This window comes from Typopeltis vanoorti, chromosome 26, assembly GCF_054136105.1.
Source record: "Typopeltis vanoorti isolate ZY-2024b chromosome 26, IOZ_Tvanoo_1.0, whole genome shotgun sequence".
NCBI lineage: Eukaryota > Metazoa > Arthropoda > Arachnida > Uropygi > Thelyphonidae > Typopeltis > Typopeltis vanoorti.
The window spans coordinates 37,830,319-37,858,225 of record NC_143574.1 but is presented as its reverse complement, the minus strand read 5'-3'; the positions used below and the strand labels follow the sequence as shown (position 1 = coordinate 37,858,225).

Below are 27,907 nucleotides of genomic sequence, written 5' to 3'. Positions count from 1 at the left end.
CCCACCATTACCACCACCACTAGCATTTTTTGGATGAAATTTGCATGTTTACTCGAGGCCAATTTGTCTGTATGGATGATGAAAAACCGAGCTTCTGGGAGAAAAATGCTGTTAACTCCCTGAGATCACCTAACTCACCTACAATTGAAAAAAACCATATAAAGATTCTTCTCATCAGGATGAGAATTGAACTTGTCTTTTACAATCGAAGGGTGCAATGTACTGTTGTTCTTCCAATTGCATTACAGAAGCACTTGAATGAAGCAGAAGGATATGGAATGAAGAGGGAGCATTTATAAATAAGAAAAATAAATGTCTTGATCCTCTCCTTTAGTGTTTCATGGTGATCAGCATTCATTTCACTAAAATTAATGAGACTAAAAACCATGTTAGGAATAATTACTTTAATTTCATGATGTTTATACCTTCAATCCCACCAATGGCATGCTCTTTGTGAAAATTGTTTGTAAAAATACTAGTGGTGGTGGTGGACAGCAGATGTTATTGGTGTAGATGATGAGGTTGAGTGTTGGAGGTGGAGAGTTGTAAAGTAGGTGCTCTCCCTCGATGAGGCTTTGGACTCCTGGAGATGTCAAATAATAATAATATTGCCGGCCTGGTTGGCCGAGTGGTTAGCGTATCTGCTCTCCAGCGAAAAGTCTGTGGATTCAAATCCTGCATTGGGCATTGATGTTTGTGATTGTCTATGAAAATACTAGTGGTGATGGTGGGCAGTAGATGGCGTTGGTGTAGATGATTATGTTGGTGTAGTTGCAGTTCGCTGTAGTTGGTGGATTGAGTTGTGGAGATGGGGAGTTGTATAGTATGTGTCCTCCCTCAAATAATAATAATAATAATAATATTATTAAGGTCATCATCTGGAGTACACGCACATATACAAAGTAAATCTATATTACATTTCAAATAGTTTACCGAAGTAACAATGTTTTGATTAACCATTATTCAACTGGCCTGGCCTTTAGTGGAAAAAACTACATCAAAGCTATTTGCTATTTATATAACATCATTAGTGAAGAAATTCACAGATAGTTTTAATACAGTAAAAGTGGTGACCTAATCCATAATTTAACATGCGTGTTGTTATATTAGAGTTAAAATCCTAGATTACTTACAACACTAATTATAATTTACTCTTAGACCAAAAGGTTATATGTGTAGAATATGTGCCATCCATATTCTTGGAATTTTTAGACCATCATTACTGTTAAGATTAGGGTGGCTGATAAGAATTTCACAGGTCTCTTTAAATTTATGCTCATACTATGTCGTGGTATGATGCAAACAAGAGGCACCTTTCCAGTCAATTCTTTAGAGTATTCAGGGCATGATCAGAAAGGCCAGATTTACCTTAATTTATTTATTAATTTAGGAATAAAAGGAACATAAAACAACACATTAAATTTATTAAATTTAATGTGTTGTTTATGTTCCTTTATCCGGATAAAAATTGTGCGTCCTGTTTTAGCATTACTATAAAACTGTACCCATTCAATATATTAAAGGGATATCAGATAAAATAAAGAGAAATGCAACTCTAATGCCACCTTTAAACCACCTGCGAAGTTAAAGAACTTCTTCAATCATCCAAGGATCCACTTTCTCTGCTGGCCCACCCTGTAGTATACCACATTTATTGCACCAGTAATTTGCATATACACAGTTCCTATCCAAAAGAAAAAGAAACTTAAACAGTACATTAAATTTATTAACTATGGTAAATCCAGCCTTTCTGATCTTGCCCTGAATGCTCTAAATAGAAATAACTGGAATGACACCTGTCGTCTACATCATACCAAAATGTGGTATGAGCATAAATTTAAGGAGGCCTGTGAAATTCTTATCAACCACCTTAATCTTAACATAATCGTGGTCTAAAAATCCCAAGAATATGAATGGAACATATTCACCCCAAATAACCTTTTGGTCTAAGAGGACTGTAATTATTAGGATTGTAAGTAATCTAGGATTTCTGTCTAATTTAACACTCATATTAAATTATGAATTAGGCCAACACTTTTGCTGTATTAAAAGTATCTATGTGAATTTGTTCTCTGATGATGTTATAAATAGAATATAGCTTCGATGTAATTTTTTTTTCAGTAGAGGTCAGGCCAGTAGAATAATGGCCTGAGGGCCAGGAAAATAATGGTTGATCAAATCATTGTCACTTTAGCATAGAAATACAATATACAGATCCATTGCCAGATTAGATCGCACCCTGAGGCAAACAATTAAATATCGCCACTGATAGATTATAAGACAAATATATAAGAAATCTCCAATTGTTATTTTGTTTTTATTACAAGAGAATACATAATAACATTAAATAAATCTTCATGGTTTGCCACTGAATCTCGAATTTTTGGGTCATGTTTTCAAATTGTTTCTCTTTTTTTAAAATAATGTTGTGTAGTTTAGTCTTCAGTTCACCTCTGAAAACTGCTTAACTTTAATTCATTTTAAAACTTTCTTACATACTCTGCTTTTTATATGAAATTCAGTTTATCCAGCTCAAAATCAAATGGTGATTACTTCCAATTTCAAATCCTCTGTATACTGTTGTTTCCTGAACCAGTGGGGAAAACATTGCTATCTACGGTAACATTATTATTATCATTATCATTATTCAGGCCTCCATGGAGTCAAAAGACATGGTCAATGAGACCTGTCTAATTTCTTGCATCTTCTCTCCAAGAGAATTTGTGAATATCTTTATGTTGGAACTTGTGTAACTTTTGATGTTGAAACCTGGTGTTATGATATAATAAACTTTGTGTTTCCTAACCATGCAGATAGGTTTATGTGTTCGTCACACATGTTGAATTGTATTTAAATGGTATTGATGCGAACACAGATTGATAAGAAAATTACTATTTATTAACTTACAAGATAATATCTCGCTGGTATTATATCCAGCATCTTCAGAGCACACAAACAAAGTTAGTTGCAAATGCGAAACAGCCACAATCCGGTGTAACAATGGGATTAGTATAAGTAATTGCAGCATGCAACACAAGACTAAAGTCCTAATAAGGTGCCATCTAAGTTAAAAAAAAAAAATAGACCAAAGTTTTGAATCGTTGAAAGTTTTGAAAAATAGCAGTCCAAAGTTTTGAAACAAATAAAATAAAAATTTTAAAAAATTTAAAAGTATTAATTTGGTCTTAGGATGACTGTCTCCAAAATCTTTGGTAGATTTATACAGCTATACTTGTTAAGATTTGAATTACGTTTTAAGGCTTCTGTTGATTTCAGGAACAACCTCTCTGATTTGTAGAAGCTTCTGTGCAGTACGTTTGTTTTTTCCAATTGATCCTGTGTGCCAGGATATCCAAAGCATAGTCTGCCAGACCCGATTTCCCATAGCGAAAGTGCCGAATATATAATTTTTGTGCTCACTGAGGCAGATGTCCACAGTTCTTCCTGTCTGTTCGCAGTAGGCTCGATGACATGAACAGGACACTTCATAGACCCCTGGATGTGATAAAGGAGTGAATCTGTCCTTAGGTGAGCGGATGAGAGTTGCCAATTTCACATAAGATTTTAGTACGGTGTGTAGTTGGAGTTTGTTAAGCACCCTAGATATCTTTTCAGATGTGCCTTTAATCTATAGGATGGTGATAATTTTGTTGTAGTCTTCTGTGGTAGATAGTGGGGGAGGGATTTCTGGGTAGCATTTAGTATTTTATTTATCTTATGGGGATTATAGCCATTGGTTAGGAAGGTGTGACGCAGGTGAGAAAGTTCAGCAGTGAGAGCAATGTATTTGGAACAAATTGCTCTAGCATCTATGGGTTAGTGTTTTTAACAGACCTGGCACTAGGGTCTTTGGCACCCGCATGCAATTTCTATCTAAGAACCCCTGTAACGATTCAAGAGAGTGTGGTTCTTTTATGATAATACAAATTTAAATTATTTGAAATTTCTTAAATAAATTTTGATGGAACAGCCACACGTCGGTTCGCTAAATATAATGAACCAGGGGTGTTGGCTAGGAAGGATAATCGTTAAAAACCAGAATATTCAAAATATTCTCAAAAGTTAAAGCAAATTTTGATAAAGCCATTTCACTTTAATCATTGAATATAATGATACAGGGATTATAACCTTCTCACCGACCCGAATTGGTAACAAAATTAAAATGAATTTTAATTAAAGTTAAAATTTATTTGAACTAAAGTTTAAAAAATTCTTGCATTTTACAAGTTACTAAATTCTTAGTAACTTGTAAAAATTTTTTAATAATTTTTATAAGTGGAACTATCTTTTATAAAAATAAAAGAAACTCAAAATAGATGAGAAAATAAGAAAACAATTCAGAAATAATTAGAACATTTAATATAAGTATTCAAAAAATGACATCTTTACAGCATAACAGAAAATAAATTAAATTACATAAATATACTTAAAATTTTTTTTATTAAAATTTCAAGGTTTTTGATTTCATATTCACTAAATTGGAAATAATGGTCTTAACGTTTAATTCTGCATATATATCATTTTCAATACCTATTAACGCCAAACTAACGAGTTTTTTTTGTGACATACTTAGAACATTTAATATAAGTATTCAAAAAATGACATCTTTACAGAATAACAGAAAATAAATTAAATTACATAAATATACTTAAAATTTTTTTTATTAAAATTTCTGTGCTCAGTTATGGGCACCAGGGTTTCTTCGTGATGGGGAGGAAGTGAAAAGGGTCCAGAGACGAGTGACCAAGATGATAGCAGGTCTGTGGAATGAACCTTATGAGAATAGGTTGAAGATTTGTGGGTTGCAGAAATTGGACGATAGGCGAAGGAGGGGTGATATGATTGAGACATTCAAATTACTGAAGGGTTTTTATAAGATTGATCCAGAAGATATTTTTGAAAATATGACTGGTGGTGGGAGGACTAGGGGCCATGCATGGAAGCTGGGCAAGAGCGTGGTTGACAAGGGTGTTAGAGCTAGGTTCTTTACTTGGAGAGTGGTAAATGAGTGGAATAAGCTTCCAGAGTCTGTTGTGGGTGCTACAACCGTGAATGAGTTCAAGGCAAGGTATGATAGATACTGTGTGAATGTTGAATAGTTATTCTTGACATGATGTTAGGGCCTCCCTCGATGAGTCTGTCGACTCCTTGGAGTTTCCCGGAACAATAATAATACTTGTTCTTAAGTAGGTTTTAATCAATTTCAACTTGGAAAAGGAACGTTCACCACTCGCTACACTAACAGGTAAGGTTAATAGTATTCTTAAAGCAATTGAAAAGTTAGGGAAAGATAAATTATTGGACACAATAAAATTAAGAATATCAATAGGGTTTTTGAATATTTAAATTATCCTTCCGAAAAATATCCCGGAAAGCACATAACTCGTCATATAGTTCTATTGCATTTACGTCTTTATTGTCGCAGTCCTTCAAAAGATTCTCTAAATCGTCACAATTTTTTCATAAATCTTCATTATTAATTTGTAGTAATCTATACAAGAAATTGAAATTATCATAATATGTTTTTAGTTGTTCAAAACGTTCTAACATTGCAACGTCTATAAGTGTATAAAACACATTCACTCTAAATTTATCTTGTGGCGTTTCGTCATGATGTTCATAGTCAAATTGTTGTGTCTTCTTTCATCGTCGAACTTCCTTACCAATTTTAAATTCTTGTTCTCCATCCACCTCTTCACTCAGTTCTTTTGCCGTTTTTAGAACTTCTTTAAAATTTGTATCTGATCGATACTCTTGTAAGAATATTTTTAAGCTTTCGATAGCTTCTAAAGCAAGTGCAATGTTCATATTTTTGTCTTGAAGCATTTTACTCACTGGGTTTATTCTAAAACACTCGTCCAGTGTTTCTTTTCAATTTCATACGTGCTTTGAGTCTGGAAATCAATAGTAGTTTTGTTTTTTTAAATTTTTATCAAGTTCCTTCCATTTAAAGAAATTTTTCATGTGAGTTAAACTAGTCTCATGTCTATGTAAAATTGTACTTACATTTCTCCAATCGTCATAACCTTCTACAAGACTCAGTAGGTGATTCAGTTGATTTAGTAGGTGCGACAAGTTTGCAACAAAAGCAAAAAACAGAATTTAAAGTTTTGGAATAAATGAGCCATGTTCTTAGCATGTGCTCCCGTTTTCAATTTTTCTATTATAATACGTGTCACCAAATTTACGACCATATGTATCTCTGGGATATATTATATTTTTCTTTTGAACAGGTCCCATTTCAATTAAAACAGCTCGTAATTTTTCATCAATATTTTCCCATTCACCTAAATCATCTCAATTTACAGAGACTAGCAATGTGTTAGTTTCGTGGTCAACTACAACTAAATCTTGTTGTAGTTGACAAAATCCTAACTAATTTTCACTTAAATCTTGTTCAATAGTTGTAATAGTACCTTCATGAAAACTGGATAATGTGCACGGTTCTACAACTCTGATTTCTGATGTATCGAGTTGGTTACAATCTGCATCAGAATATTTTAACAAATTTATTAAGAGCTCCAGTTTGTTTCTTAATATCTGCTTCTTTCGCAGCATGATGCTTATGATTTTGTGCACCGAATAACTTTTTCTTAAAATTTTGATACCATTTCTATTTTATACCCACAAGATATTATTACACAACATGACACAGAGACGAAATAATAGTCGACACTGTGCCACTGTCAGTAGCCTACTGAGATGCGTACCATATGACTGGTTAACTAGCAATAAATTTTTTGCATGAAAATTTGTTTCTGCATGTAAAAACCGTTCATCGTTTCACTTTAGATAGATGCAGGCAAGCATTTAGCCTACTCTAGCTGCAAATTGTAAACAGCCAGCTGATCAAAGAGCGGCAATATACATTTTTTTTTAAATTTTTTTTCGGTGTATCCAGCCTTATTTATTTTAATATTTATCATTCTAAGAATTTTTTGTTTTTATGATAAAAATTTTGTTTCTTAAAAATTAACGTACGAACCGTTCCCTGGCGGCGGCACTACCATCGTAGCGCCGCCCACATGCACCGTATGCTCTGCATGCCTGCTTCCGCCGGCCCTAGTTTTTAAGATACCATATTGTTGAGAGGGGTAATGGTGTGATTGTTTGTGTAAATATCTCCCTGTATGTGTGGGATATATATGGTTTTCTATAAACCGATAATGATAAGGAAACTTCTAGGAAGGAAAGGCAGTCATTGGCTTCTAGTTCCATTGTAAAGTGGATTTTAGGGTGCGGGCTATTTAGAGGCACTAAAATGTATTCAATGTGTCTGGGCCATGTGGCCAAATAGCAAACACATTAACAACATAGCTTATCCAGAGACTAGGTTTGAGAGTGGCTGTGTTGATAGCTAGCTTTTCCAGATGTTCTACGTAGAAGTTGGCTAAGGGGGGAGAAAGGGGATATCTCATAGCTGTCCCATCTAATTGTTTGTATATTTTCCCTTTCCATGTAAAATAACCTGCCTGTACTGTGAATTTAAATAACTGAAATATATCAGGGGGAAATTGTGAATTTAGTAAGTTAAATGTTTCAGTCAATGGTACATTTGTGAATAATGAGGTGATATCAAAACTCACAATTAGTTCTGAACAATTTAAGGTGTGGTTTTCTAAAATACTTTTTAGGCGGGTAGAATTATTAACAGAAGAGGGAGAATTGTTTGTGAAAGTGGCTAGTAGTTTGGCTAAATGTTTAGCTTGGTTATATGTAGGACTGTTTATACTATCTACAATTGGGCAGAAAGGTGTACCTTGTTTGTGAATTTTTGGAGCTCCATATATTCTGTGTGTCTTACCGTGAAAGGGTTTAAGTTTGTTGACTGTTTCTTTTGGCCAGGAAGTGATTTTGTTCAATAACTTGCACACCTTATTCTTTTGTGAGTTGGTGGGATCTCGATCTATAATTAGATATGTTGACCGGTCTTGGAGAAGTGCATGCATTTTGTTTTCATATTCTGTTGTATCCATTACTACAGTTGCATTTCCTTTGCCTAATTTGGTTATTGTAATGTGGTTATAGTTGCGTAGCTCTTTTAGAGCCATTATTTCTTTATGTGAGATATTATTTTGGGGAGGTTTAGAATGGATAGGATATTGGCTATGTGTAACCTAATGCTATTGCTGGAGCCATTATTTTGGTTTATGGAACTTCTTTAGGAGTAATGGCAAAATTGTGTCCCCGACTTAATATACTCATGACTTCTTTAGTTAGGGTTACCAATGATAAGTTCACAACGACGGCATCTTGATGTAATTGCGGCCGCTTCGTAGCACTGTGTTGCTGGAGGATTTCAGATTTCTTCTGGTGATGGTTTTTAACTTTAGTGAAATCATTCTTGGCTGTAGATTCAGAGATTCTATCCAGAATGTCTCATATCTCCGGGTTCAAAATATCAAATCCCAAATCAGACAAAGGAAACACAACTGTAGTAATGGATACAGCAGAATATGAAAGCAAAATGCATGCACTTCTCCAAGACCGGTAAACATATCTAATTCTAGATCAAGATCCCACCAACTCACGAAAGAATAAGGTGTGCAAGTTATTGAAGAAAGTCACTTCCTGGCCAAAAGAAACAGTCAACAAACTCAAACCTTTTATTAATTATTACGGCTATTGTAGCCTGTTTTTGTGTAAGAGTGTCCCTTATATTAAATACGTTGGCTATTTTTACTCAAAAAAAATTATATACATATATTTTAGGGCATTATGGATGAGTATTGAAGGCAATTATAGCAGAATAAAAGAGGATGAAAAAATTTGTATATGTTGTTTTGATCCTAGAAATCTTCAAATTCCATGTTTCTGCTGAAGGTCGTTTTATAACAAGGGGAAGAAAGTGTGTGTGTGTGGGGGGGGGGGGGTTGACGTGGTAATAATAAATTGGAAACCCAGGGTTTATTTTAATAATATTTATATATATATATATATATATATTATTGTGTTTAAGGATGCATTTTTAGGGGGAGGGAGGGAAGGGATGGGTTTACTTATTGGAAAACTGGGGTAGAGAAGAACGTTAACAGGGTGCAATCCATTTCAGTCGAGTGACCATCATCAGAGCTTTTTCGGAATGAGTGTAGGGCTATATTATGACTGCAATTTGAATCTGCGAAGAAAGGGCATTTGTTGTTGCTAAATGGCCGGAGGCGTGGCCTGGTTTGTAAGTTGTGGATCGTCCAACATTCGGAAATTAGGTAATTTATTATTAATTTGTCACATTAATCTGCCATCATTAATCTGTCACACCACATGCTCACACCCGACGAAATCACCATCCTAAAACAAAGGATTTAACTTCGCTATATCCCCTAAATATGTACCGAAAAAAGACATCATTATCGAGGTCCAAGCAAAACTTGAAAATTACACAAACAGAGATACTGTATTCCAAAAATAAACAACATTATAAATAGCAAAATAATAGTGAAACCCAACATTACTCCCAACTTGCAAAAAGCTATTTTACTTAATAAAGAACCCAGATATCATGATCACAAAAGTTGACAAAGGAGACACTAGTCATCATCAACAATTACCATAACAAAATAACGGCCGTCTTAAACGACCAACACACCTACCAAAAAAATCCGTAAAGATCCCACTGCCGACCTCATAAAACAAATCAACAGCACCCTACACACCTTAAAAAGTCAAAACAAAATAGACAAAACCACAATGAGACACACAACCCCCGCACTACACGCACCCCCTATATGTTCGGAACATCAAAACCTACAAAGGCAGTAATCCTATACGATCTATAGTCTCCTACAAGAACAGCACCACAGCTCCTTTATCAAAATTTGTTGCCAAACTTATCAAAAAATTACAACAGTCTAACTGTATGATTAAAAATACAGGCGACCTATACTAGAAAATAACTAACATTACTTCATCCCGAGATGACATTCTCACCTTACTAGATGCAACTTCATTATACGCTAACGTGGATGTCCCCAGAACATTAGACATCGTACACACGCTACTCACAGAGGACCACACCCTACACACACACACACACACACACAAAATTTACACCAAATTACATTATTAACTTGATCAAACTCACAATATCTACCAACTTCTTTAAGTTCAACAACTCCATATATATTCAAATTTTTGGTCTCCCAATGGATGAAAACATCAGTGCACACCTAGCAGAATTATTCCTGGCACACATAGAATCACTCCTATTCCACCCTTCCCTTCCCACCGGCATCACCTTTTATGGCAAATACGTAGACGATATTCTAAGCATTGGTAAACCCTCGCACATCACCACTTTATAAGCATCCCTCAATGATTATAGCAACAGACTCAAATTCACCATGGAAACAGAACAAATCCATCAATTTCTTAAACCTGACATTAATCAGAACCAACAACAAAATAGCTATGAAGATATTCCACAAACCCACACATATCGGAAACTACCTCCATTTCAATTCATACCACCCATATTCCGTTAAATAATCTGTCATCCTATCACAATTTACCGATGCTTACGAATTATCTACCAACAGTAATTATCTTAACATGGAATTAAAGTATTTTACACAGGTTTTTAAACGTAACTATCCTACAGATCTAATAAATTAAGCGAACAGTATGGTAAAAGCCTGTCATAACAACAATACAACCAAAACAGACTTCCTGACACGCATGGTCATCAAATTGCCATATATCCAAAACACATACAAAGCCTACAAATACATTTTCAAACTACAAGCTAGTATTCACCATGAACCAAAAATTAGCAACTCTCCTAAAACCCACTAAATCTCTCACACGCAAAGAAATATTCGAACACCACAATGTAGTCTACAGATTTCCTTATCAAAAAGACTGACATCACCTACACTGGCTCTACCATTAGGTCTTTATGGACTAGACTTTCAGGAGTGCAACATCCCCATTCTGGAACATTTAAACACAAAAAAACATCGCAACATCAAAAAGAAAAATAGAGTACAGGGAAGACAGAAATTGCAGCTCATGCCCCGGAACTGAAACATATCCCACAAATCGACAAGGCCATAATCATAGACAAACAAGATAACGAAACAATTGCCATAAAATGCGATGAAAACTCTATCAACGTCTACCGACCCTACCTAATTTCCAAATGTTGGACGATCCACAACTTACAAATCAGACCATGCCTCTGGCCATTTAGCAGCAACAAATGCCCTTTTTTGGCAGATTCAACTTGCAGTCGTAATATAGCCCTACACTCATTCCAAAAAGGCTCTGATGATGGTCACTCGACTGAAACGGATTACACCCTGTTAACGTTCTCCTCTTCCCCAGTTTTCCCATAAGTAAACCATTCCTTTTCCCCCCTCCCCCCAAAAATGCACCCTTGAACACAATAATATAGATATATATTTATATATCTATATTATTAAAATAAACCCCCAGTTTCCAATTTATTCTTCCTGTGCACCCCCATGCTTTCTTCCCGTTTGTTATAAAACGACCTTCAGCAGAAACATGGAATTTGAAGACTTCCTACTATCAAAACAATGCATGTACAAATTTTTTCATCCTCTTTTATTCTGCTTTAATTGCCTTCAATACTCACCCATAATGTCCTAAAATATATAATTTTTTTTGAGTAAAAATAGCCAATGTATTTAATATAAGGGACACTCATAAACAAAAACAGACTATTATAGCCATAATAATTAATAATAGTGTTTAAGAGGAGTAGCATGGGAATTTTTCCAGAAACAATATCTCAAACCCTTTCATGGTAAGACACCCGGAATATATATGGAGCTCCAAAAATTCACAAACAAGGCACACCTTTATGCCCTATTGTGGATAGTATAAACTAACTAAACACTTTAGCCATACTACTAGCCACTTTCACAAACAATTCTCCCTCTTTTGTTAATAATTCTACCCACCTAAAAAATATTTTAGAAAACCACACCTTACAGTTCAGAACTGATGGTGAGTTTGATATCACCTCATTATTCACAAATGTACCATTGACTGAAACAGTTAACTTACTAAATTCACAATTTCCCCCTGATATATTTCAGTTATTTAAATTCACAGTACAGGCAGGTTATTTTACATGGAAAGGGAAAATATACAAACAATTAGATGGGACAGCTATGGGATCCCCCCTTAGCCAACTTCTACACAGAACATCTGGAAAAGCTAACTATCAACACAGCCACTTTCAAACTTAGTCTCTGGATAAGCTATGTTGATGATATGTTTACTATTTGGTCACATGGCTCATACACATTGAATCCATTTTTGGTGCAATTAGATGGGATTAAATAGCCAGCACCCTGAAATCCACTTTACTATGGAACTAGAAGCCAATGTCTGCCAGCCCTTCCTGGACACACTGATTACACGTCTTCCAGAAGGTTCCTTATCATTTTCAGTTTATAGAAGACCCACACATAAAAGGAGATATTTACACAAATATTCACACCATCACCCCTCTCATCAATATGGTATCTTAAAAACACTAACCCATAGAGCTAGACAGGGGCGTGCCAGCCATATGTGCAATGTGTGCGACACACACAGGCATCAGGATAGTAAAGGTGCCAAAGAGGAGGAAATGCTTAAAAAAAACGTTTTTTAAAGTGAATTTTTATTGGAGTGGGGGTATAGGGGCGCCAACTAAGTTTTGCATGCAGGTGCCAGACGCAACTGGCATGCTACTGGGTATAGGGGCGCCAACTAAAGTTTTGCACACAGGCACCAGACACTACTGGCGCACTCCTGGAGCTAGAGCAATCTGTTCCAATGACATTACTCTCACTGCTGAATTTTCTCAACTGCGTCACACCTTCCTAACCAATGGCTATAATCTCCATAAGATAGATAAAATACTAAATGCTACCCAGAAATCCTTCCCCCACTATTTACCACAGAAGACTACAACAAAATTATCACCATCCCATACATTAAAGACACATCTGAAAAGATATCTAGGGTGCTTTACAAACACCAACTACGCACCGTATTTAAACCTTATGTGAAATTGGCAATTCTCATCCGTTCACCTAAGGACAGATTCCCTCCTTTATCACATCCAGCAGTCTATGAAGTGCCCTGTCCGTGTCATCGAGCCTACTATGGACAGACAGGAAGAACTGTGGACATCCGCCTCAGTGAACACAAAAAATATATCCAGCACTTATGCTATGGCAAGTCGGGTGTGGCAGACCATGCTTTGGATATCCCGGCACACAGGATCAATTGGAAAAAAACAAACGTACTGCACAGAAGCTTCTGCGAGTCAGAGAGGTTGTTCCTGATATCGACAGAAGCCTTATAACATATCTCAAACCTTAACAAGTATGGCTGTATAAATCTACCAAAGATTTGGATGATAGTCATCCTAAGGCCAAATTAATAATTATTTTATTTCATTTTATTTAAAACTTTGGACTACTATATTTCAAAACTTTCAAAGATTCAAAACTTTGGACTATTTTTTTTTTTTTTCATTTTTTTTTTTTAACTTAGATGGCGTCTTATTAGGTCTTTAGTCTTGTGTTGCATGCTGCAATTACTTAGACTATTCCCACTGTTACACCGGATTGTGGTTGTCTCACATTTGCAAAAAACTTTGTTTGTGTGCTCTGAAGATGCTGGATATAATACCAGCGAAATATTAGCTTTTTAGTTAATAAATAGTTGTTATCTTATCAATCTGTGTTCGCATCAATACCGTTTAAATACAATTGAACATTTTTGTTTCCTAAAAAAGGACCTCCCACGATGAGTCTTTTGATTCTATGGAGGCCTGGATAATAATAATAATAATAATAATAATAATAATAATAATAATAATAATAATGAATGTTTGCTCTATGGGGATATCACACAATAAAACTGTGTATAAGCTCTTACAAATTTAAATTATAATCTATGTCTGCCTCTATCGATATATTTGCTAGACCAACCAATCTTTCTTGGGTCATTGCTGTTCGCAAATAATTTTTAATTAGTTTAGGCTTGGAAAAACTTCTTTACGCTCACAGTAATTGTTAGCATAGTGATGGTGCCTACTGCAATATGGCTGAACAAGCGCCCTTATTAAGCCCTGCAGTTAGGCAGCCTACCTATATGTTACACCCTGTTGACGGTACTGGTAATATATCTTGCTTTGTGTATATATATATATATATATCTGTACTCCAGATAGTGACCTTAATATGAAGGTTGAAACATAGGGAAATTAAAGTAATTATTCCTAACACAGTTGCAGTCTCCATAAGTTTACTGAAATGAATGAATTTCTTGACTTCTTGAGAGGTAAAGGTAAATCTTATATAGTATATAAAGAAGGGCACATGTTAGAGTTTTCGATCCGATTATTTCATCTGAGGATATGACTGTGAATGGGGTTTCAAGCTTTCATCCAGTTGGTGAGGGAGTGATTACCCACTGATTACTTGGGTTGTGGGTAGTGATGTGAAGACTTCTGTGATAAAAAGATACATATGGAATTTCAAGACTGGTGATTATAAAAAAGCATTGGAGATGTCTTGGAGCTATCCATGGAATAGTTCTTTAGTGTGATAGAGATAAATGCTATATGAAAACTAACAACTGAATATTATTACAATTTTTATTAACATCTGACTTCCATGGAGTCTGGAACTTATTGTGGGAGGTATGCACTATTGTGCACAATGCTCATCCAGTCGTGCTTTAACCACGCTACTGGCCTGGACGTATATATACGTCCACCTTTCCATGGATGCAAAGTGCATATTAAAATTGTAATACCATTGATATTACATTGAAATTTATGATGGATATGAAGCTTTTGAGGATGCATATTTGATCTTCAATGGCCGGTAAGGTGGTTAAACTAATTCAATGTGTCTACATTTACAACACACTCAGGCAACGTATTCCATGTGCTAGCCACTCTACATGCAAAGAACCTACTCCTAACCCCTTTGCTCACACCCTCCTCATACAGTTTCCAGCAATAGCTTCTTGTTCTAACCCCCCTCTCCCATTCTATGAAAAATCTCTTCCATGTCAACCTGATAACAACCCCCTGACTAGCTTATTTGTCATAATCATATCCCCCAACTTCCTCCTGTTCACAAGGTTTTGAAACTTACATTCTCTCAGTATGTCCTCGTACTCCACATTTCAACGACCATTTGACTACCTTTGTGAATTTTCTCTGGACCATTTTCAACATATCCTCATCACCATGAAACCCAGCAACGAAATCTGTGCACAATATAGAGCCTTGTAATCAAGGCTCTATACAATAACATCATAACCTCTTTTTCTGCATGTCAGGATCCTCTGCGTCATTGTCATTATCTGATGTGATGTGTTCACAACTTGAGCAATGTGGTCCCTGAATTTCAGGTCCTTGTTAACTGCCACTCCCAGATCTCTCATCTCTGCTACTTCCTTTAAAGTTTCCCCACCAAGTGTATACTTTGCATCCCATCATTGCTTACCAAATCTCAAAACCTTACACTTTGCAACATTGAATTGACAGTTCCACTTACCTGGCCATTCATGCAATCTATTCAAGTCCTTCTGTAAAACCATAACATTCTGCTTGTTCTGCATTGCTCTTCCCAATTTTGCATCATCTGCAAACAGCTGCATATCACTTGTTATACTCATCCCAATATCATTAACATACAAATTGAACAACAATGGTCTAAAAGTGATCCCTGCGGTACTCTACTAGTGACCTTCCTCTTTTGGGATGCTGCATTTCCATATACAACTTTCTGTTAGTAACTGCTACAATTCAGAAGTTTTTTTTATTCAATCTCATCTGTTTCAATTTATTTAACAGCTTTTCATGCAGCAGTTTATCAAGAGCTTTTGCAAAATCCATGTACACTGCTATATATAAGCATCTCTCCTGTCCAAGGTATTTGTCACCTTATGATAGTACATAAGTATGATATTAAATCATGATCTACCTTTAACAAATGCATGCAGATAACCACAGAGAATACTTCTGTTATCAACCCACTTCTGTATCCTACTTCTCACCAATTTCTCCAGTACCTTCACCACAACTCCAGATATAGAGATTGGCCTATAATTTGAAGCTACATTCTTATCACTACCTTTATGCAGGGGAACAATTTTACCCTTTCCACTCTCTTGGAACTTGTGGTGTTGTAAGACTTTTATTAAATGGGCATACCAATGCTAATGTCAGTTCCATGGAATATTCCGTTAAAATGTGTGGGGATATGTCATCAAATCATATCGCCTAATTGACATCAAGTTTATTTCTTCCCTCAAATACCTCTTTCTTGGCCTTTCTTCCTTGTAATTGCCACATATCTAAAAAACTCTCTAGGGCTTTCCTTTGCCTAATTTGCCAATTTCCTCATACTACACTTTTTGCATTCTTTACTATCTTTAGTTTTCATGTCATCTCTGTTCCTTATGCAGTAATCTTTCCTCCATTTCTAAGCTTTTTCAATAGCCCCCAGAATATTTCGCCACCTTCCTTGATATTTATTTTATATCAAGATGTGGTATCTATTTTCCTTGTACATCTATTTTCTTACCAAAGTCTTCCTATGACTTTTGTTTATCTAGTTTTACACAGTGCTCTTCTTTTTAACATTTCTCTTTATATTCTCTAACAGTACAAGTTGACTAACTGCAAAGTACTTTCAATATGATTTCTTCTTTTCCTTGCCAGGCTCTTTAACTTCCTGAGTCCCCAATGCATTTCTGTTTTTTCTATCTTTGCTGACAACTTCACAACATGCCTCTCTGGCTGAATCAATCTATCAATGTTTTCTTCATTGGGTCTTGTTTTTGGGTCTTGTTTATAAACTATTTCTCTTTTATTTTTAAAATAATGTTGTGTAGTTTAGTCTGCAGTTCACCTCTGAAAACTGCTCAACTTCAATTAATTTTAAAACTTTCTTACATACTCTGCTTTTTATATGAAATTCAGTTTATCCAGCTCAAAATCAAATGATCATTACTTCCAATTTCAAATCCTCTGCATACTGTTGTTTCCTGAACCTATGGGAAAACATTGCTATCTACAGTAACATGGTCAGTTAGACCTGTCTAATTTCTTCCATCTTCTCTCCAAGTGAATTTTTGCATATCTTTATGTTAGAACTTGTGTAACTTTTGATGCTGAAACCTGGTGTTATTAATAACTAGTCCATGTCCTGAACAGAAATTCAGTACTTATAATTATTAATTGATTAACTTTGCCCTTTTCTACAAATTTTCCCAAAACATTTCTATGTGTGTGGTAATCACTTACTAATCTGCTATTTGGATCTCTAACAAGGATCAGCATTTCCTATTTCGGTGTGTCAGATGCCTTCACTAATGCGCTGAAAAATTCCTTATTACTGTTTGACCACAGATGAGAGAACCCTCAACACTTCTGCACATGAAAAGAAGACGAATCCAATTTGATAATAGGATAATAAGTCCGTCTCCTGAGAGGAGTTTGTTTATTATTACATGATGGAAAATTCTTTTATGAACATTCTAGTTTTTAAAGTGGTATCTATTTTCCTTATATACCAGCTGGAAAATTTTATGTATAGTTTTAAGAAAATTTAAAAATACATATAAAATAAAAAATACCTTTATAAAATTTTGTTAATATTGTACGTAAAAATATGCCAACTGCTATACAAGCGAAATAGTTGCCACCTTAAAAACTAGAATGTTCATAAAAGAAAAGCTAATTTTTATTATTATTATTATTCAGGCCTCCATGGAGTCAAAAGACTCATCATGTGGGAAGTCCTTTCTAAGAAACACAAGTCTATCAAAACTCATCGAGGGAAGTCCCTCCTAGGAAACATAGTCTATCATACCACTCCATAAACACAATGACCGTTCTCGAACTCACCACTCCATCAGGCAATGCATTCCATGGTTCAACCACCCTCCATGCAAAGAAACCACTCCTCACCCTCTTTCTCACAGTTTCCATTCATAACTTCCAGGGATGGCCCCTTGTCATGACTCCTTCCTGCTGTTCAACCAAGCAAAAGAACTCCCCAGTGTCAACCATGTAACCACCTCTCAACAGTTGAAAAGTCTCAATCATATCACCTCTCTTTATTCTATCCACCAAACTCTGCAGTCCACATTCCATCAGCCGATCCTCATAACTAACATTGTACAGTCCTGACATCATCTTTGTTATCTACCTTTGTACCCATTCCACAGTTAATTTATCCTCTTCAAATCCTGGGGACCAGATCTGAGAACAGTAGTCTAAATGTGGTCTGATCACAGTCTTATACAATGGAATGATAACCATTTTATCTCTGCAGGTCAGTGTCCTTCTCATTATTGCAGCAATCCTCTGTGTTACCTTCACTCCCCTTTGCAATATGTCCCCTAAATTTTAGTTTTCTATCAATCATCAACCCCAGATCTCTTGTCTCCCCTACTTCCTCCAGTTTAACTCCTCTCATAGAGTATGCAGCGTCCCATTGATGTATCCCAAACCTCAAGACCTTACATTTTGCTGCATTAAACCGAAATCCCCATTCATTTGCCCATCTGTCTACCTTATTCAAATCCTTGTGCAATTTTCTGACCTTTAATAATAAACAAACTCATGGCATGAGATGGATTGATTACCCTATTATTTTTAAGGAAGCTATATAAAAAATTATAATTATACAAAAGAATAAAGTTTTTCAAAAGCACTTAGCCAGTCTAAAGTTACATTTGAGAGAACTCAGATACTTTAATGTCCTAAACTAATTGAAACTATGTCACTTCACTCCATGATAGGTTTCCTTTTATTCTGTGACTTTTGGAAACAAAATCAGATTTCATTAAGTTTTCCTTAAAGTTTATCTTTTCAAAGGAAAATTAATTTTTTTTTCTTTCAGCACAGGAATCAATTTAGGAACAGTTTGTACTTTTTTTTCCTCGACCATAAAAATTTGTGAATAGTTCTTATTACATACATCAAAATTATTCCAAGCTATGTTTTTGATAGTTTTTTCCCTCTGGCAGTTTTTAGGAGATTTAAATTTTGGCTAATCTTCGTCTTTTGATTCCTGCGAATTCTTTTAACAGTGGTATCTGTCATACTTGCAATTTCACTTGCACATTTTGTGGCCTGAGAAACTGGAACAAAGGAGACTGCCTTCTAACCATTCTTTTTCACAGAATGTCAGCACATTATCCAATATTCTTTTGCAAGCACTACTGAAAGGTTTAACACCAGAACTTCTTGACCGAACTACATCCATCATACAGATAAATACAAAAAGAAAAATCAATCGAAAAAAAAGTGACAATAGAAATCAAGCTAATGCAGCAACAGACAAGAAAACATGTCATTTTGCATGTTGGAAATTAAATATAACATTATATTGGGTTGGCAAATAAGTTCATTCAGTTTATGCATTAGTACAAGTTTACGCCACTTTTCCTGTCGCTATTGTTGCACAGCGCTATTGTGCAGTTGAAAGGTGACATTTCACATAACCTTTCAGTGAATTTTCATTCGACCTACTTCAGTTGCGTGTGTTTAACATATTTTTTTAGAAATAACTTTAGACTGGCATATTTTGTTTTTTTATTTCAAAACAGCAAACGAGATGCAGAGGCCCATAAAAAAATATGCAGCATATATGGGGATGGTGCCTTAATAGAATGCATATGCCAAAAGTGGTTTGCCGAATTCTGTTTTGGAGATTTCAACATCAGTGATGCGCCTCACGCCAGTCACCTGACCGAGGTTGATTCAAGTGTTGTGAAGGATATCTTTGACAAAAATCCATCACAAACAGTGTGGGAGATTGCTGCAGTACTGAACATATCCCATGCAAGTGTTGAAAACCATTTGCACAAGCTGGGATATGTTTCAAAACTCAATGTTTGGGTGTCCCATGAATTGACTGAATCCAATATGACTGCTGGATCAGTTTTTTGCCAGTAAACCTCGGGAGTTTTATGAACACGGCGTAATGAAGTTGGTGGACAGATTGCAAGAGGTCATTGATAAAGAGGTTCAATATATAACTGACTAGTATGTATTATATATATTAAATAAAATGTGTTTCATTACACTCTGAAAAACTGAACGAACTTATTTGCCAACCCAATATCCCTCAGCCCTCCTTCAACATGAATTGACTTTTCTTGGCACTTGCAAGTTACTGTTCTGTCAACTGTAGGCAGACAGTAGAACTTTCTGTAGGACAATAGACACAAATAAGCCTCAGGATCCAGTTCTCCATTATAATATTTGCCCACATTACTCTACTTGATATTGCCCGCCACCATTCAACAAAATTATGTTCACATTTAGTGGTAAGTACAATAGCTACTCCTTCTTTTTTTCTGATCATATTACCAGAATATAATATCTTCTATTTGTTGGTTAGAAAGATCTCACCTGTCTCTTTGTTTTGGTAACACCTATATGTCAATTTGGTACCTATCCCATCCTTCTGCTAGTTCCATTTCTTTTCCATTGATGCTTTTTCCTAATAATAATAATAATTATTATTATTATTATGATTATTACATGACACTTAAGAGAGTCGAAGGACCCATTGTGCGAGAGAGCACATTACTCCATTATGCACACAACTTGCCTCCTCTCCTACTTAATCCTCCAACTACAACATAGAATGATACCACCGTCATCAGCACATAGCAGCATCTGCTATCCACCAATAGTAATTTTCATCTGTAAATTTTGATTGTTGAGGAATGATGGTTCTGGTTATTAATTAAAAATATCAATAAATTTCAGGATGTGTGCATATAAGTCTTGCTGTTAATGTATGAAAGGTCCAGACGTCAGTTTTATTTTGTGATAGTGAAAGAAGAGTATTCTTGCAAATTATAAAAGATAATTTTTTCAAAAAACTATACCTGGAAAAAAAAAAACTTGTAATCTCCCAAATTTATTTAACATAATAAATGATTAAGCTAAGTAATTTTAAGTGTTTAATTTCTGCATGAATACTATGCATACAAGAAACGATGAAAACTTAATTCTGTTTCAGATGTGTATTGAAGAATGCAAGTTGAATATTTCTCTTATCAATTCAGGATGTGTGCATATAAGTATTCATTATCCAAATATAGAACGGTTATGTACTACCCCAGAAGGTAAGAGCTAAATAATTAAGAGTGAAATAGTGGTAATATTTGATGTATTGTTTAAGCTCGTATTGCTTCTCGTATTGTTGTCTTTCAATAAAAATAAATACATTTGCTAGTCAAATATTATTATCATTATTATTACATGGGCAACTGAGTGGAATCTGCAGACTCAACATTCACACAATATCTGTCATTATTATTATTATTATTATGGGTATCCATGGAGTCAGTAGACTCATCACAGAAGATCCAAACTATCAAAACAATACCTATCATACCTCTTCTTGAATTCATTTACAGATGAAGAACTGACATCTGAGTCAGGCAATGCATTCCATTCATTCGCCCACCCTTCAGGAGAAAAATCTAGTTCTCACACCCTTGTTAACCACACTTTTGCTTAATTTCCAGGGATGACCTCTTGTTCTTCCATCACTATTGCACAGTTGAAACACTTCCCCTGCATCAATCTAATAAAAACTAATATTATTTCAAAGTCGAATAGAGAAACTACAAGAGTCTCATGCCGAATATAGATAGAAACTATAAAATTTTCACAGGTACAAACGTAAGCCAACCTTTCATGACAGGGGAAACTCACAGTAAAGGTGGTATAAGCTCCAATCACTATCCTTAGTATTTTTCCCATAATTTAAAACACATCTCCTAGGAGATGTATGATGTTATACATTATGGGAGGTCACTACCCAGACCTGTTTGGACCTATGTATAGGTGAAGTGAGCTCTTAAAATTAGACGATCCCGAAAGATCGCCCAACTCAGCATTGTTCCACTCAGTGACAGGCTCACTGCATGGAACAATGAGCAGAGTCATAATCTCACCTGTGGCCCCACTCAGAGACAGGCAAAAACCTACCCCCAAGCACAGCCTCTCAGAGTCAGGCCTGAACCAGTTTCAATCTTTGTTGAGGTCTCATTAATGGGAGCCAGACCCATAAATACTCAGGTTGTAGTGATGCAGAACTTATACTTTGGCATACGAGTTGCTGAAAAGGGTGACATATCAAAAAAGGCACCAAGAATTACTTAAAATGAGAGCTAAAAGGCTTCACTTCACTCTCTTTTTAAGTAATTCTTGGTGCCTTTTGTGATGTGACACCCTTTTTAGCAACTCGTATGGTAAAGTATAAGTTCTGCATTGCTACAACCTGAGTATTTATGGGTCTGGCTCCCACTGATGAGACCACAACAAAGGTCGAAACCGATCTGGATAGTGATCCCCTCTATAATGTATAACATCATACACCTCCTAGGAGATGTGTTTTACATTATGGGAAAATACTAAGGATAGTGATTGGAACTTACTCCACCTTTACTATGAGTTGCCCCTCTCATGAAAGGTTGGCTTATGCTTGTACCCGCCAAAACTTTTATAGTTTCTATGTATATTCAACATGAAATGCTTGTAGTTTCTCTTCGGCTTTGAAATAAGGTTGGATTCAATATCCACTTAATTTGGATAATTTTGCATTGCTGAAGTGAAGCCTTTTGGCTCTCTTTTTAAGTAAGTTATAAAAAAATATTTTAGTAATTTAAATGTTCCTATCATATCCCCTCTTCTCACCTTTCAACCAACCTCTGCAATCCACAAGCTCTCAATCTATCAATCTAGGGAGCATTTTTTACACCACTCACCAACTTAGTCACTCCCCTCTGAGCTCTCTCCACCAATACCTCATCTCCAAGGAATCCAGGTGACCAGACTTGAGCACAATAATCCAAATGTGGAAGTATCATTGCCTTATAAAGGGGAATAATAACTTCTTTATCTTTGAATGTTAGTGTGCTCTTCATGTTAGTATGTTCTTGGACAACTTCGCAATATGCCCTCGAACTTCATCTCCCTATCCACCAACACCCCGAAGTCCCTAGCCTCATGAATCTCTTGGCGTACCGTTCCATCAATGTAGTACCCAGCTAGTAATCTTTTAATCCCAAAATGCATAACTTTACACTTTTCCACATTGAACTGACATCCATTACCTTTTGCCCATTTTGCCAGCTTATTTAAATCATCCTGCAAACTGTCAACATCAGCTTGATTTTTTATTGCGCTACTCAAATTTGCATCATCAGCAAACAACTGAATATCTCCCCTCAAGCCATTTCCTCTTTCATTTATGTACAAATTAAACAACAATGGCCCAAGCACGGAACCCTGAGACACACCACTGGTCACCTGCCTCATCCCGGACTCTGCTCCTCCATACACTACATTCTGGTATCTCTCCCTGAGCCATTCTCTTTTCTATATCACCAGTTTAGTATAGATCCCCAGCTGCTCTAATTTGTGCAACAGTATTCCATGGGGTATCCTGTCAAAAGCCTTAGTGAAATTCAGAAGTATCATTGTATAGCCATTTCCCTTGTCAACTCAGATGTCATTCTGTTATAAAAAGTTCATAAATTGCTAAGGCAGGATCAATCTTTAACAAAACCATGTTGGTCCCTGTAGAGTATCATATTCTGATACACCCATCAAGACGTCTTAGATGTCAAGGTTACCATGGATGCGAAGTGCATATTAAAATTGTAATACCATTGATATTACATTGAAATATATGATGGATACGAAGTGTATGAGTGTGTATTTTATCCATATGGCTGGTAGTGTGGTTAACCTACTTTTCCAATACTTTTACCACCACTCCCGAGATGGAGAGTGGTCTGTAATTAACTACCGCAGTCTTAGAACCATCTTTATGCAAAGGAACCACTCGGGGGCGATTCTCTATGCTTGCTGTGCAAGCTCATTAATTGAGAAAGTAATATTTATTTGTCAATAAATGCATGCATTTATAAGCATTCCATTTAGGCTTTTATTTTTGTAGACAGAATAAGTCTTAAGCTTGCGTGGCAATAATTCAGCTTTGCGTTGTATCGAAGGCCGATCCTTGCTCGTCTAGTCAAGCTACCTTGGCTTGCTCAGCTGCAGGAACCTCCAGGCCCTCACAGCAGCACTGCGTGAGGGCCTGGAGTGAGTCGGTGTGAAATGGCGATTCATGTGCATGCATCGCCATTTCACACCGACTCACTATGTTGCTTAAACACAGGCCATGACGTAGCTCTAGCCAGTGAGCTTCAGCCACCCATTACAAGTGTGTGTGTTGGTTGGGAAAATTAAGTTAAACCAACTTTTTATGACTATGTTATTGACCACTTCATAAAGAAGAGCCATAGGGTAGAATTTGTATTAAAGTAGCTAAATTTAAAAAGATAGAATACCATTTGTAAAATAAATTTTTTATTTGTATGATTAAATGTACATAAATTTCTAAATATATAGTTTTAAATGGTCAGTAATTCATTATTCAACTAATCAGACCAATCACACCTCTCACTCCCTGAATGATAATAAGAGGAAATGTGAATTTCAAGACCAGCATTCACCCCTAGAACCACTTTGTTAGGGACCATACAAGAGTTCAAACTTAAGTTAAATAGCCAAATAAGAGGCATTGACAATTCATTTGCACATTCATGCAATACCTGAGCTGACAAATACAGAGATATCCTCATTTGGGTGATAGACTTTGAAAAGTAAGTACCCAGTAACTCTACTATTACATCTGAGTTGGTCACCTCAATACCATCTGCACCCTTCTATATTGAGGTTATCCCTCCAAAGTATTCTTCCTTTTACTTGCCACATAGCGGAAGAACTCTTTGGAATTACCCTTGATCACCTTGGCTAAAGTCTTCTTATAATCTGATTTAGCTTTTCTTACTATGCTGGTAACCTTCCTGGCTTAAGCCTTGTACTGCTTATACTTGTACTGATCACATTTCTCCTTGTAAATTTCCATAATATTTTCTTTTTTTGCAGATCAAGCCTGATACTACTACTCATCCAACTAACACCTACCTTGTTTGTCTTCCTGACCATGGGAATGCATTCTGATATTGCCTTTCTCAGATACCTGCTGATTATATCTGATGCACTACTATGCCATGGGATGGCTGTAAACTCACTCTGAAGCTTATTATAATTACCTAACCTATAGTTCCATATATATATATATATGTTAAAGATACCAAGCTATTTTAAAACCTGGTTTTACTCCATTTCCCAAGTAAGTTAAGTTTGCGCCTGCAAGTAGCGCAAGTCTGGGTGACCACACACGTAGTACAAGTCTAGGCAACTCGTGGTAAAGTGGTATAAGCTCTGATCACTATTCTTAATATTTACCCTTAATGCAAAGCACAACTCCTGGAGGAGCTGTATGATGCTATGAATTAAAGGCAAGGGGCCACTACCCAGACCAGTTTCAACCTTTATTGAGGTCTCATCAGTGGGAGGCAGGCTTAGATATACTAAGATTTAAGTAATACAGAGCTTATAAGTATTTTACCAGAACAAGTTACCATAAGCAGTGCCGCATTTATACTTTTGGAGGCCCGAGGCACAACATCATTATGAGGCCCTCAAAAATAAGCATTTTTTTAGTGTATTGAAAATAAAAGTCAACATTTCCATAATAACTCATTTTAATAACACAATACAACATTGTTATACATATATTTGCATTTTAAAAAAGTATAAAAATAAATCAGTTTAAATTTAAATAAAAAAAAATTAATAACTAAAAGTTTTTTTTTCTGGCTTTGGTTTTAGCAAATATATCTATAATATCATCATAATTGATCGAATCTATTACATCTGATTCAATGCATAATAACGACAGGTTGCTTGTTTTATTTTGGTGCAATTTGCTTCTTAAATAATTTTTTATTCATTTCAACACTGAAAATTAGCGTTCAGCACTTGCATCGTCAAAAATATTTTTAAAATTGTTTCTACGTTCGGAAAAGTAGACCTTAACCTATCGTTTATAAATTTGTACATATTTTTAATTGAAGAATTTTCTTCCTTTATCATTATTAAAAATTACTTAACTTTATCAGTAAATTTTCCTGAATCAATATCAGTCCCATAAGTTTGTAAAATTTTATAAATACTAGTCTTGTACTTGTCTTGATCTATATCTTCCTTCAAAAAAATGTCAAACATATCTAATATGTCAGAATAACTTTTTGTTCTTTCATTAATTTCCAAAATTAGCTTATCGCAAATGACATTAAAAGTGTTCACAGAGAAATTTTCTTTCCCATGTAATATAATCTCACTGTTAGATTGTGAAACTTCGTCACTCGTTTTTTGTTTGTTTTATAACTCTCCTTTTCATCTTTAAATTTTGTCTCATCTGGTAATAAATTCACTTCTTCATTTACAGCAGCAAAACTATTTCTTATATCTAAAATAAAATCAACTAAAGAGTCTCTGCAATAAACAGCAGAGACTCAGATAAATGAGGGGATGGAAGAAGATTCCCCCAACACTGACCTCCCCACACCCAACAATGAAAAAGTTCCTCCAATTGTACTACGGGAAAAAGAATGATGGATGGCCCTCAGGCCTATTATGCAAAACCACCAAATTGCCTATTCATGGGCAAAAAACGTAGACGACAGAGCTAAAATCCAGCCTGCCACAGTAGGCGACTACAGACACCTCACAAAAACCATGGATGAGTGAGATATTAAATATCATACTTACTCACTGAAGTCGGAGAAAAACCTAAAAGTTGTACTCAGGGGAGTAACAGAAAACATCTGCACAGATGAAATAACTGAAGACCTCCGCCTCCACGATCTCCCACCTGTCAAAGTCAGCAGAATGTTATGGGCCGACAAGAGTCCAATGCTCCTAGTACTCATAGAGTTACCCAACACACACACACAAGAACATATACAACATAACGATCTGTGGTCTGAAAATCACAACTGAACCACTAAGGTAAAGAGCCTCGTCGGGCCAATGCCACAGATGTCAGAAGTACAGACACGCACAGAAACTCTGTAGAGCAGACTACAAATGCCTCAAATGTGGGAACCCCCCCACAGCAGCCTGCTCAAAACCCAGGATCTCACCAGCCAAATGCGCGAACTGCGGGGCCCCCAACCAGCAAACTTCAGAGGCTGCAGTCACTACCCTAAGAACAACACAGACAACAAAAGGAAACAGATCTCTCAACCCTGCCCACAGGCACCAGATTCGACGGCTCCCCAGTTGCCTGACACCCAACAAAAAACAACAAAATACCAGCTCTCACAAATGGAAAATATCAACAGTCTGGAAAGCCACCATCGAAGCAGGACATACGCCAAAGTAGCCTGCTCATCCAAAGATATCCAGCAGGACCAAATTCTTTCAAACATGACAACAGTCATCACAGCCTCAATGGCAAACATGCTTCAAGACTTCAGTAAGTCAAACCCTTCACCAAACTCCACAAAAAGATTTCTAAAAGAAACTCAAACCATCTTATCAGTACTTGTTAATGAACAAAACTAGATTACTCCCAGACTCACTACAGATCACCGCTTGGAACGCCAATGGCCTAAAAAACAAGACACTAGAGCATCAAGAATTCTCTCACAGATACAACCCTGACATCATCCTAATTAATGAAACTCATCTAAGACCTGCAGACAATCCAAAACTGAGAGGCTACACACTATATAGAAATGACCAACTGGACTACAGAGGCGGTGGTACAGCCATAATTATCAGGAATTGCATCAGGCACAATGGAATACTCACTCCCCCAAACCTCCAACCTATAACTCACCGGTGTTGAAGTCCACACAAACTCAACTGGAAGACTTAAAATCTATGCTGCCTACTATTTTCTGATTTGGATGCTGTACTAGGCATGAATGAATCCATCATCGTCGCTGGGGGACTTAAACTCCA

General features: G+C 36.0%; 1 protein-coding gene across 1 annotated transcript in view; it reads left to right on the top strand.

The window, feature by feature from the left end:
* The window catches only part of LOC150092472 (uncharacterized), a 132,769-nt gene extending 107,709 nt beyond the window's left edge, over positions 1–25,060 (top strand). Inside the window, exons 4-5 of the mRNA XM_090415164.1 lie at positions 21,030–21,135; positions 24,977–25,060. Of these exons, the coding sequence (XP_090271290.1) occupies positions 21,030–21,135; positions 24,977–24,987 (117 nt within the window). The 3' untranslated portion in view covers positions 24,988–25,060. The remainder of the gene's footprint in view (positions 1–21,029; positions 21,136–24,976) is intronic.
* Positions 25,061–27,907: the final 2,847 nt, after the last annotated feature.